This window comes from Mercenaria mercenaria, chromosome 10, assembly GCF_021730395.1.
Source record: "Mercenaria mercenaria strain notata chromosome 10, MADL_Memer_1, whole genome shotgun sequence".
Classification (NCBI taxonomy): domain Eukaryota; kingdom Metazoa; phylum Mollusca; class Bivalvia; order Venerida; family Veneridae; genus Mercenaria; species Mercenaria mercenaria.
Window position 1 is genome coordinate 37340248 of NC_069370.1, and position 13064 is coordinate 37353311.

Below are 13064 nucleotides of genomic sequence, written 5' to 3' on the forward strand. Positions count from 1 at the left end.
ATTTTAAATTTCGACTCCTACCAGGTATGGAAGAATTGATGAATGTAGAATCCCAAGAGAAATGATGACCATGCCAAACGGGACAATGATTCCTTTCAAACAACTTGTTCGTGAGCAAGGTATGACGACTGTTCTGTAATATCATTTAAATTATTTTCTGTAAACAGCCCAACGTGTTTTCTTCTCTTCTATGTAATGCATTTGAAACAGGTTTTTGATAATATACATAATCATACATTTAGCTTTATTGTAGAGGCTACATTTAATACCGTCTACCAAAAACATAATTATGTGACAATATATAATTCAACAGAAGAGGACGATATAAACCGAACCGATTGAAAACCAACATTACTTTCTTCCGACGAATAGTGCTTTTTATCCGTTAATTTAGTCGACAAGACTTATTTTATTTCAAAATAGAAAAATGTTAAGATCTTTTTGTGGGAATCACATATCTATACATATAATGTCAAAATACATCTTCAGTTCCATGACGTCGTTCCACGTTTCATTTGTATTTATGTTATTCATGTTAATTTTGTAAAATCCTCCTGTTAGGATACTAAAGTAAAACGCATTGACAATAGGATTTTGCCTTCTGTGTTGGACTTGACAGCGTACAAATAAGTGTTGCGGCGTTCGATTAAGTTACTTTTATTTAATTGAAATTGAGAAATGGCAAGCAAAAGCGTAAGTGACAATATATTTTGGTGTGACATGACACGACAAAGTATATTTATGCACAATGTAAAAGACCTTTTTACTTCAAAAATATTCTACACCAATGCCAATTATTGTTTACTGGTCTAGTCCGAAAGGAAATGTGACTTTTGATAAAAAAAACTACTAATACACCCGAGAAATGTAAAAATGCCTTACTCATGTATGGCAGCTATTTCATTTCTGAAACTTTTACTCACACTTGATCCATTACGGTAGTTTCCGATGTAATATTTGAAGAGCGATTTGTACACGTACGAGTTATGCTTTATAGCAAATCATACACAATTTACAGCGCGCATTTCAAAAATTTAATGGTGAAGTTGAATAATATAGGCTGAAGAACAGCTTTCTTCCATTTCTTTCTATGAATTTGATAGAAATGACAAATTTAATGTAATTTTGCTTACGATATAGATAAAACACAAAAGTATCAATTCTTAAACGTTTCGTATGTATTTTATATACAGAAACTTCATATTTGTAGCTTAACGATTTCTCAATTTTAGCAGTATGCGGTAAATATTAGCATGTCTTAGAGTTTAGATATATACTTTGTATGCAGACCAAGTTGGAAATGACAAAAAAGGACAAAGCTTTGCTACATTTAGGATAACTTGTTCATAATAGGGTCACTACAGCTATTTCTGGCACCATTTCACACGTTGTCCTTAGAAACTGTTGGTATTAAGCCAATACCACTAAATTAAGTATAAAAGTGCACTATTATTTATTAAAACAGCTTCATAAAATAAACAAAATGTACCACTAGTTTAATCATTCAAGTGCTATAATTTTTATATTCGTAGGGATCGTCCGTAATGATAATTGCATATATCAGACGACCTGGCAAGCATACGAGTGTTTTAGTGGTCTGAACTACAAATTCATCAGCATTCAAAGCGTGGATCAAGACGCGGGGTATCGTCAGGTTTCTCCAGTTGCCATGCTTAGCGATGGCTATCTTGACTTAATAGACGTACCACAAGATCACATAAGGTGTAAATTTTACACGTGCCGGCAGCGAAAATCTTCATTTGTGGCGATGGTTGTCATGGGTATATTGTTAAATTTGTCTTCTTTTAAGATTTAACAGAAATACATTCTTGAAACAATATACTCGTATTTCATGTACTTCAATAAAGTTTTTCAATTTCATATTTTATGTTCTAGTCTTCAATTTCAAAAGTTAGACTTCCATTTTTACTAAGACATGAATAAAGTCTGACAGTATCTTGCATGAATGGATTTGTTGACTTATCAAAGAGGTTGTCAAATTTACATTTTGTACATAAATGTTGCAGAAAAAAGACACATATAAAAACAAATTTAAATATTTCAGATAAAGATTACCTCGTGCATTTCACAGGCACAACACCAAGACATATGCGATATAGACTTTTCAATGCAAATGCGGACGAAGGTTTTAAATTGACTGTTTGGTATTCGAGACCTAATAGGCTAGATGTTTTTGTGGACGACAAGTTTGTAATCGCAACTAATGCTAAAATTGACCGGTTTGATAGATATATCATAAGTATGCCAAAAGGTAAATCGTAAGGTTGCATAAATATTTTCATTATTGTGGAATGCGCCTTTTAAAGGTTCCTATTATTTTTTAACATAGAATTTAGCATACACGTATTCCCAAATTAAAGAATCTGTTACAAATTTAGATATTTCTGTTACATTTCCTCTGAAAGACACATTTATTGACGTTGAATTTTAGAGAACCTCGGACACATTTTCGTAAATCGTACTATTCAGTAAACAAGTATCAAACTCCTTAATAGTCATTATATTTTCATATAAAACGTTTTTAAAGCGGTATAAAACTTAGGGAGATAGTTTTTACGTGCAAGGTGACATAAACAACAAAGAAGAGAGACAGAAAAGATGTTCAGTTTTGAATAAAATGTTCACATAAGCGTATTCTAGTCAGTTTTGTTACAGCTGTTTTAAAGTGAAATGTATTTGTTTAAACCCTTTTTTCAAATACTCCCCTTCAATATGTAGGTAATGAGTTCGAACCGCGGATCACTGATACAGCGGGTACGAACTTTTTCGATAGAAATCGTGGTGAAATTACAATCATCATCAAAGGAAATGTAAGAATTGACGTGAGGACGCAGAATACAATTATTGTCTCATTCGGCATACCTGCATTAACTTTGGAAGACTTCTATGGCAAGAATATCGTTGAAAATTTGGCAGCATTTTTTGACATACCATTGACAAAGGTCAGAATAGCAAGGACTGTCAATGAACAAACGGGAACACGTCGGAAAAGATTCGATTCCAATATGATAATGGAGATTGAAATAGGAGATGAGCCTGTTACAGGTAACTCTCTAGTTAGTTTTTCTGTTGTACTATATTAGAACTGTTTAGTTTGGTGTTTATGTTGTGTATTCATTTATTATAATTTGTTTTAAATACAATTATATTGTCGTTTACTTACGACAAATAAAAAAAACACCTAATGTTAATGTGGAAAATGGGCCTTGTAGCTAGGACATTAAGGACTTTACACTAATAAGTTTCCTGTACATCACTTACAGACATAATGTAAATAGTTTTAAGAGAACAATTCATCCAAAAAATATTGATGACTTGTAAAATATGACGACGGTTTACCAATGACACAGGTAGTGTCTATAAAGTAGAAAGAATATGAGAAAAACTTCTATCATTGCAAAATATTTAAGATAAGTAACACTTACATGTTATGCAGTTCTGAATATTTCAAGTTTTGTCTCTGTTTCTGATACAAGGACTGTTTAAACCGCAATTAAAGTTATAATGATCTTTTTTAGATATAAATTCAACTTTACAAGACACAATTGAATTCTCAGACCTTGTCGTAATTGCATCAAACATTGTCAATGAATGTCAACTTGGAAATTTTTCCCAAGCACTGAACACCACAATTACCTGTGAGACAGTCGGCTTGCAGACTGATGAATTGGGTACCGGTTATATAATTTACAATGCAGTCCCGCCAGATTATTTGTTTTTCTTCGAAGAACCCGAGGCAGATTATGAAGATGCATTGCTAAAAACACAACCAAAAATTAGGGCCGCCGATATAAATGTAAGAACTGCAGACATTTGTTAATGTTTGAAGTATGCATTGAGTTTCTTATAAAGGGATCACAAATGTCAAATTGATATAGCTCGAAGGAAGCACAGTAAAAAGAGTGAAGACTACAAAACAAACGGTCGCGAGCATGATCTCATCGCTAAACGATATTTTCTTTGATTATTTGACAAAAGACAAAACGAATCAAGTGTTCATCCAGACTGATTCTTGTTGGGAAGTCATCATAATTTAAGTCGTTAGCACAGCTTTGGACTTAAGCAACTCTAGTTAAATGAACTAACTATATGACAGAGCATAATTAATATCAAACAAGCACTTAAACAAGTATTTATTGAAAATATATTGCAACATGCCCACATAAGTGTCTAGATTGAAATAGAAATAATTTCTAATGTAATTTTCTCTTTATATTTTGTGTTCAAGAACCAGCTGTATAACGTTGCTAAAACAATTGAAGTAAGTAGTCTGTTTTTTATGTTTTCTAACGGCGTGTTACGAATTCTATTACAGCACAATGTTGTACCCTACCTTGGAACGATCGAATATCCCTGGCAGATGACGGTTAGTTTGAGAGTTGACGGCACGGGACACAATGCGACAAAACTCACCGGAAACCTTTCGGTCAGTTCAACTGATGGGTGGTTTAACTATACCGACCTCGTAATTTCTCCGTTAGGATCAAATTTCATTTTGGACTTCAATGTAACTTATCCAGAAAATGCAAAGCATTTTACTCTAACATCTAGACGTTTCAATGTGTCTGCTCGACCGCTTAAGATAAATGTACGAAACGAAACTACAGGAATTGTATTTACTGGTGATATATTTGGAGCGACGCTTGAACTTTTGGATCAACGTACAGATGAGATCATTACAAACATTACATGGAGAGTGAGTTAATTATAGATTTAATTGTTTATTTGAAATGTATATATGTCTCAATGTTTCTTAGTGACGCAAACATTTAAACCCAAATCTTAAATAAGTGTGTTGTAAAGCAGTACTTTCGGAAGCATTAGATATTATTTAAATTTTAATGAGTACTCGACTAACCCAGTAAATTTAATTTCTAGATGTGTTCTAGAAGATTTCTGATAGGTGTACATTGAGTATCGATTTTAGTCGGATAAACAAATTAAGCAGATACGAATGTGAAAGCCATGAGAAATGAGTAAGATATAACTACTTTCAGCAACATATCTTATTATTCTATATCTATAATTTTATCTATTGAATCGTAAACGTTCATTTACAACACGTGACCGTAGTAAAGTATATTACCTTATTGGACGTACGTGCGTAAAAAAACTGTAATTGTTCGTATTTGGACAGTTTGAAATGTCACATAATAAAATAGCCTGACTTGAAATATGGAAGGCAAAAATAAAATATTCAGTGAATCTTTTTTTAGTTTTAACTAAAACAAAAACGATATAGCAAAATAAAAACTTTATTTAACAATGAACTGTAAAATACAAAATTTATTTGAACTCGTACCCAGCTTGGCATACCATACATGACTCATCTAGCGGCCATTTTTGTTTTTCCCAGCTGGGTACTCGTCCAAATATATCTCTGTATTGTACAGAACAATGTTGAATAACCTCATATTTTCTACATTATCATCACCAATAATGTATATTAATGATAGTAAATTTATATTTACCCGTCAGTAATATTTTTTATTACTGCTTTTTGATACTGTTAATTCCTGAGCCATAACCGCAATAACTGAATGCATTCTTGTCTTAGAGCAGTGCCATCGATAGTAATGAATTTGCATAAAAAGAGTTATAAATTACATTTCTCTTATCATCGTATATAATGTACAGTACATGCATATATAACGACATTTCAGGCATGCGTTTTATAGATATAGATTCAAGACAGAATACATAAAAATGTTCGAGACCAAATGTTTATCATATTTCTTCAAATATTAAAATTTCTACCTTAACATGTGCGTGTAAGAGAAAGTGGTGTTTTTACATGAGGTGTACTATGGTTGAATACATATCGACGATTTTCTAATCTTCAAATTCAATTTCAATTCAAATTCAATGATATCTTGAAATCACCCGATACTCATTCAGCAACGGTCAGCGTGCATCAATTACTGTTTATATGTTGCATACACAAAAATCCGCTTCTACTTATACAATCATTTAGATATTGTTTTAAATCTGATTGTGATATGCAGTAAATGTTTTACATCTCTGTTGCAGCAACATAGTTGGTCAGCTGAAGTCGGCATGCTCAGTAGCTCGCCTTATGCAAATGTAACTGGTACATTCAACACGTCCTTTGATCCTGAGACCGGCCTGGCTATCTTTCCAAATCTGTCTTTCTCGGGGTTTGGTATATATTACCTAAAATTGATTGTTGTCTCTGATCCACCAGAATACAATCTGACTTTAAACCACAGAGTAACGATATCAAGTCTAAAGCATAGTAATTCGACCATAGAAGAAGTATGCGAAGTGAAGGTAAATGCACATACTTGCTTCTAGATTTCCTATGTGCATTGTATTAATTTACAAATTACATGTTGCTTAAATTTTATAAAAGAATTTATCTCTGTAGTTAGCTATAACGTGTGATATTCTATGTTACCAGCTTTCATCTTAAACAAGTTTGTTTTACAGTCCAGAAACCTTATCAGACATACAGCAGAAATTGTTTTAAGAAAAAGAAATTTCTTATTAAGGCTATCTGATTTGTTTTTGCCGAAAGCAAAACCATTTGATTTCTTTCATCAATTGACAATTCTAATTTCAGAACAGTAATACGGTTCTGAATATGTGGAAATAATTTAAGTATTACTCCATCTGAAAAATATATACTTTTGTAATCCAATCAATATTCAATTCAGTAAATACGCGATATCACATATTTGATCACTTGACCGCTCCATCAAAAATATACAATAGATATTTAGATTTAGAAGAAACGCACATGTTTCATGTGCTTTATTAAGGTAGCACTGAACACTTTTCATTTACGCGTAATGTCATTTAGACGCATATCCTGTAAGAATGCCTTGTAGCAGCAGGTAGTGCTGATGTTGTCAGAATATGTTATAACCCGAATATAAAGTGTTAACCGTCAACCTTGGGTCTTCCACCATGACAAAAAGCTTGAATGTCGCTATATGACCTAAAATTGTGTCAGTGTGATGTTAAACAAACTGAAACAAAACAAAATAAAGACACTGCGCCCCTGTATTTATTTGGGTTAATTCTGATAACAGACAGATTAAAAATAATAACACAATGTAATGACGCCAACTGATATTTGATAAGCTGGATAAACAAACGGACTGTACATTTCATTTGGCCATATGATTAAATACAAGAGGGCCATAAAGGTCCTGTATCGCTCACCTGACCTATAGATCTAAAGATCATCAAGATTAACATTCTGACCAAGTTTCATTAAGGTATGGTCATAAATGTGGCCCTAAAGTGTTAACTAGCTATTCCTTTGATTTGACCCTGTGACCTAGTTTTTGACCCGATACATTAAACAGATTCGAACTTGACCTAAATGTCATCAAGTTTAACATTCTGACTAAGTTTCATGAAGATACAGATATAAATGTGGCCTCTAGGGTGTTAACAGATTTTTACTATGATATGACCTGATGTTCTAGTTTTTGACCCCACCTGACCCAGATTTAAACTTAACCTAAAGATCATCAAGATTAACATTCTGACTAAGTTTCATTAAGATATACCCGGTACTCATAAATGTAGCCTCCAAAGTGTTAACTAGCTTTTCCTTTGATTTGACCCTGTGACCTAGTTTTTGACCCGACATAACTCAGATTCAAACTTGTCCTAAAGATTATAGAGTTTAACATTCTGACTAAGTTTCAAGAAGACACAGTCATAAATGTGGCCTCTAGAGTGTTAACAAGCTTTTCCTTTGATTTGACCTGGTGACCTAGTTTTTGACCCCGATTAACCCAGATTTTAAATTGAGTTATAGATTATCAAGATTAATATGTTGACCAAGTTTCTTTAAGATATAGTCATAAATGTGGCCTCTACAGTGTAAACTAGCTTTTCCTTTGATTTGACCGGGTGACCTAGTTTTTAATCCTACATGACCCAGATTCAAACTAGACCTTAAGATCATCAATATTAACATTCTGACTTTATTAAGGATAATACTCTGATAAGTTCATTAAGATTGAGCTAAAACTGTGACCTCTAGAGTGTTAACAAGCTTTTCCTTTGATTTGTCCTAGTGACCTAGTTTTTGACCCCAGATAATTTAATATCAAACTCTTTCAAGACGTTATTAAGGGCAATATTCTGACATAAGTTCATTAAGATTGCGACAAAAATGTGACTCCTAGAGTGTTAACAAGCTTTTCCTTTGATTTGGCCTGGTGACCTATTTTTTAACCCAAGATGACCCAATATCAAACTTGTCCAAAGATTTTATTGAGGGTAACATTCTGATAAAGTTTCATTAAGCTTAGGTCAAAATTATGACCTCTAGAGTGTTAACAAGCTTTTCCTTTGATTTGACCTGGTGACCTAGTTTTAGATCCCAGATGACCCAATATCAGACTCTTCCAATATTTTATTGAGGGTAACATTCTGACAAAATTTCATTAAGATTGGGCCAAAATTGTGACCTCTAGTGTGTTAACAGTCAAATTGTTGACGACGGACGGACGGACGACGGACACAGGGCGATCACTTAAGCTCACCTTTGAGCACTTCGTGCTCAGGTGAGCTAATTAATAAACCTACAACTATGAAAAGTTTCAGTAAAATCTACATTTTTATGTAAATCTTAATTTAAAACGCAAAAAGGTGGATGTTCTCCATTTTAGAAGCTCATTGTGATTATTTGCAATTACATTGAACATTTTAAGTATTTATGAAAATAACTTTACTTTAAAATTAGCTCTACTTAAACATTAAGAAGACTGCTAGTGAGTAGGTTATAGGAAAAAGATGTTTCCTTTTGTGAAGAAAGCACCAAACTTTGTATGCAACCATTTTGAAGTATGCTGAATCCAAAAAAAGGAGGAGACACGCAGATCGCTAATCCCAATTAGCTTAAAATGAGGCCCCAAAAAGGGACCTATATTTTATTTATTTTAATGATATATTTTTGAAAGCAATGTCCAAAAGGTTAATTAATAACCTAAATAAGTAACTATTATTGACATAATATTTATTTAGTTACATTTTATACACATTTAATATATAGGGCACTGACAAATGACATAGATGAGGCCCTAAAAGGGGCGAAATTGTTTAACAATTTCATTTACAGGATGACTTTATTTTTAAGTGTGAATATTATATCACTCAGGTAAAGTTTAACAAAACAAATTGTAGTATTTAATTATATCAAAATATTATTTAAACATTCTTTACATTTTGAGGTTCATTAAGGGTACTTTATAAAAACAAGTTGACATATACATTTGTACGTACATACTCAGTAATTCACATAATCGATTTGACAGTACTTTAATATAATACATGGGGTACCGAGAGTTCGATTTCCCTAGGAATATTATTATAAAGCATTCAAAAGAGCAGCTAAAGAAGGGGTTATTTTGTGTTTTTCTTGTATTTCAATATCTATAATTTAAATGCAGTCATGTATAACGTATTATACAAAACATAATTTATATGTTTTCCAAGACAATTAATGACTTCAAGGTAATGCATACGATCATCCTTATGCTTTCTTTACAACAAAAGAAAATGAAATGTGAATTAAATACATTGTTGTATTTATTATTGCTAATTTATACTATATTCAATGTTACTAATTTAGTTGAATTTTATTAAGAATTCAAGTTTTAGAATCAGTCTAAATTCCGCTTTCTTGAACAGAGCACTTGTATTGTATGATGGATTAACCTTTGTACGGTTTGAACCAACGACCTTCCTATTGGTCAGACAACACCTTTACCACTAGACGGTATCTCTTACTGAACCCTTCCACAGAGCTTATAACTTATAACTATAAACATTTGCAGTGATTCATTGCAGACGCCCCAAGAACGCAAATAGTTACAAATAAAAACTTGTTTTAAGATGAAATTATGATACAGAAATAAAGAAAGTCATGCCAAATAGAGTTGGATATAATTTTTTAAGGTAAAGATTAATCGATTAGTTTATAAACAATGTTTCCATAAAATATACTGAGCTACAATTTTATCTTGATAGTGTATTTTCTGTTTTAGGTTTCAAATCGGCCTAAATAATGATATCATGTATCTGATAAAGAAATGATCATTCAGAACATTGTACATGTGGGTCAGAGTTGAGTATACTCTGCATCTCGGTATAGCCGATGGAACTCATTCAGCATGAGTAAAATGACTATTGCAGGCCGTCCTAGTTATAATCATAGCTGATATGTGCTCTTTGTCCAATACAGTGTTAGGAATACCTCTCAGTAAGGCAATTATAATGCTTGTTTAGGGTTCATTTCAACCCTTTCAATATTTAACTAAAACTGTAATAGGTTTGTCTGTTTCACTCTCTAGCACACATCTCTTCAAAATGTCTAAGTATACAGGATCGGCTTAATACATTTATATCTGCCTTTGTATGTATTCTTGTAGTTACATTGATGAGTTCCTCCAATTTACAGCAGCTAATTATGAAGCGTATTACATAATCAAAGCCAAGTACCAGTTCTCTCTTTTTCCAGTTGACAGGATTAGCAATGTCAATGTATGCTATAAATGCCGGTTTATAACCTGCTTGATACAATGTTAATTGCAACATACGTGAACATCTCTAACGGGGTTGCTTTTAATACTTCTAATTGCTTAAGAAAATAATATATTTTCTGGCCTCATTTTGATATTTCTTTGCATGATAGAACAACCTATCCTTCCAGTTGTCATGTCTTGCGCTGCAAACGTATTGAGACAGTATCACAACCAGATAATGCATTATATAGAATGTTAGCTTTAAGTGTGTACCATGTCGCATACAAGTTAGTGCACCACATGTTGTAATTTCAAACTTTTGGAACAATACAACATGTCATGTTATAAACAAAGGTATCAAGCTGTAAGTCAGTAAATTGTGCCAGATAAAATTCTAGTTTCTAAAGAAAATAGACAGCATGAAAACATCTAAATTACCTCATGTTGACATTTGTAATATTTATATATGAAGCCATGTTTGGGAAGAGACATTAAGGTATGAACATACTAAATAGCCGGCCTTCTTTATTCTAGATAAAATAAACAAATTTCAAATGGCTACAGCACAGAGTAGGACCTGTTTAAAATGTCTATAGCTTACAATTTTACATTTTCCTATTGAATATTGTCAGTGCTGAATAAAAACATCAAAAGAAAATTGCGGGTAATGTACTTCAGTCAAACAAACCAACTACAGTACCAAGTAAAAATGATACCCCAAATTGTATGACCTACATTTCAGTTAATAGATCTGTCATGCTATCATATTATTGCGAAAATGCTTCCTATATGCTAAGGAAAGATCTGTTATGTAATTTCAGCAAAAAAAAAATGTAAAAAAGGAACGAAAAAAACTTTACAGAGCAAAGAAGGAGAACTCTTTGAATGTGTCATTTTGCGACTACCATGATTTTTTTTTCGCGTCAGTTTTCTATTTAGTGTCTGTATACCTTACTTGTGACACTTGCATTGCTTAATTCTGTTAAATCTTGATTGAAAAGTAATGACACTTGACTTTCATTGACATGTACACTTCATAGAACCAATTAAATGCCAGTGCAATAACACATTCATGTATAAGAAATATAAATTTGTCAAACAAATGTATAAGAGAAGTGCTGGGATACCTATTACAATTCCAGGATATATATTAAAAGGGTGTAAATATCAGTTTCGTTTATTCTACGGGTATTTGGATGAGTCATTTGATTTGAAAACATAACCACGTCATATACATATAACATACAAAAATGATCTATTGAAGGGTCTCTTTTTTATATATAAATCTATTGCCCTAATACTTACAGATATAAAGGTAACCTCGTGGACCTAAACATGTAATATGTTTTATTTTTTTTTATATGTTATACATAAGATCCATGAATTCTGTATCTTTACTTATGTTAAGTTCAGTAATATGATATTTTTTAAAATTTAACGATTGAAATAAATTAATTTACCCTTAAAATGTGATTTTTAACAATTTCCCCTTTAAGGACCTCATATTATTTTTCCTGAATCTTGTATATTGAATGTGTATAAAATGTAATTGAATAAGTTTTGTGTCTAGGGTTATGATTGGTGAAGGTCATGAATTAACATTTTTAAAATTGTTCTAGATATTTTTAATTGAAATAAATAAAAGGTAGTTCCCCTTTGGGGCCTCATGTTTTAGTCTATCTAAGCCTACAAATCGTATATGTAGTCCATTTCCGATCCAGTATACTTTGTAATATGTAAATTCAAACTTTCAGCCTTTCTTCATAAGAAACATCTTTTTACACGCAGTTGTGAAATTAAACATACAGTAAAAATAAGATTACCTCCCATTTTAGTATGTGTCTTGAGAAATAAGAGTAGTTGGCAGTAAACTTTGTATATTTGTCAAAACCAAATGGTTGTTTGTCTATGCTAGTGATATGTCATCCATGTTTAGATCATATGAAACATTATTTCATAGATAAATTTCAATTTAAAGGAAGAATTATTTTTTTCCAAGACATTTTTACCTCCCTTTTGTAAATTGATTTAAAAGGAGGTTCCAGGGCAGATATATATTTGTAGGATTTCGGATACCTTAAAGTAATTTCATGCAAAATTTGGTGCTTTCTTCACAAACGGGAACATCTTTGCCATTTTTTGTTCCATATCTTACTCACTATACACATCAAACAAGTTTATTTAGACTGGAAAATAATCGCTGGATTATATAAAACAGACGTACGTACATTGTATTTATTGCAGATTTTTTTGCAGTTCTGAATATTCTGCGGGAGTTTTTCTTAATAACAAAGCTGAGTGATAAGTACACATTTTGTCATATTTTATGTACATTAATTATGCTATTACTTAATTTATGTCATATTGACCATTTTAGGTCAAACTGGACGAAGATTTCAAAGATGTTTTGCCAACATTTGACAAACAAAATGAATTTGAGCAGAAGATTTTGACCGAATATGCCAACACCTGGACAGATGTTCAGTTGCTTAATGGCTCTGTAAATGAAGGTACACTATCTTATAAGTTTTATAC

General features: G+C 32.1%; 1 protein-coding gene across 1 annotated transcript in view; it reads left to right on the plus strand.

Moving 5' to 3' along the window:
* Positions 1–13064, plus strand: part of LOC128546394 (fibrocystin-L-like) — an 87380-nt gene that overhangs the window by 60811 nt on the left and 13505 nt on the right. Inside the window, exons 48-55 of the mRNA XM_053516875.1 lie at positions 25–119; positions 1533–1781; positions 2066–2272; positions 2740–3066; positions 3540–3817; positions 4337–4717; positions 6052–6312; positions 12907–13039. Of these exons, the coding sequence (XP_053372850.1) occupies positions 25–119; positions 1533–1781; positions 2066–2272; positions 2740–3066; positions 3540–3817; positions 4337–4717; positions 6052–6312; positions 12907–13039 (1931 nt within the window). The remainder of the gene's footprint in view (positions 1–24; positions 120–1532; positions 1782–2065; positions 2273–2739; positions 3067–3539; positions 3818–4336; positions 4718–6051; positions 6313–12906; positions 13040–13064) is intronic.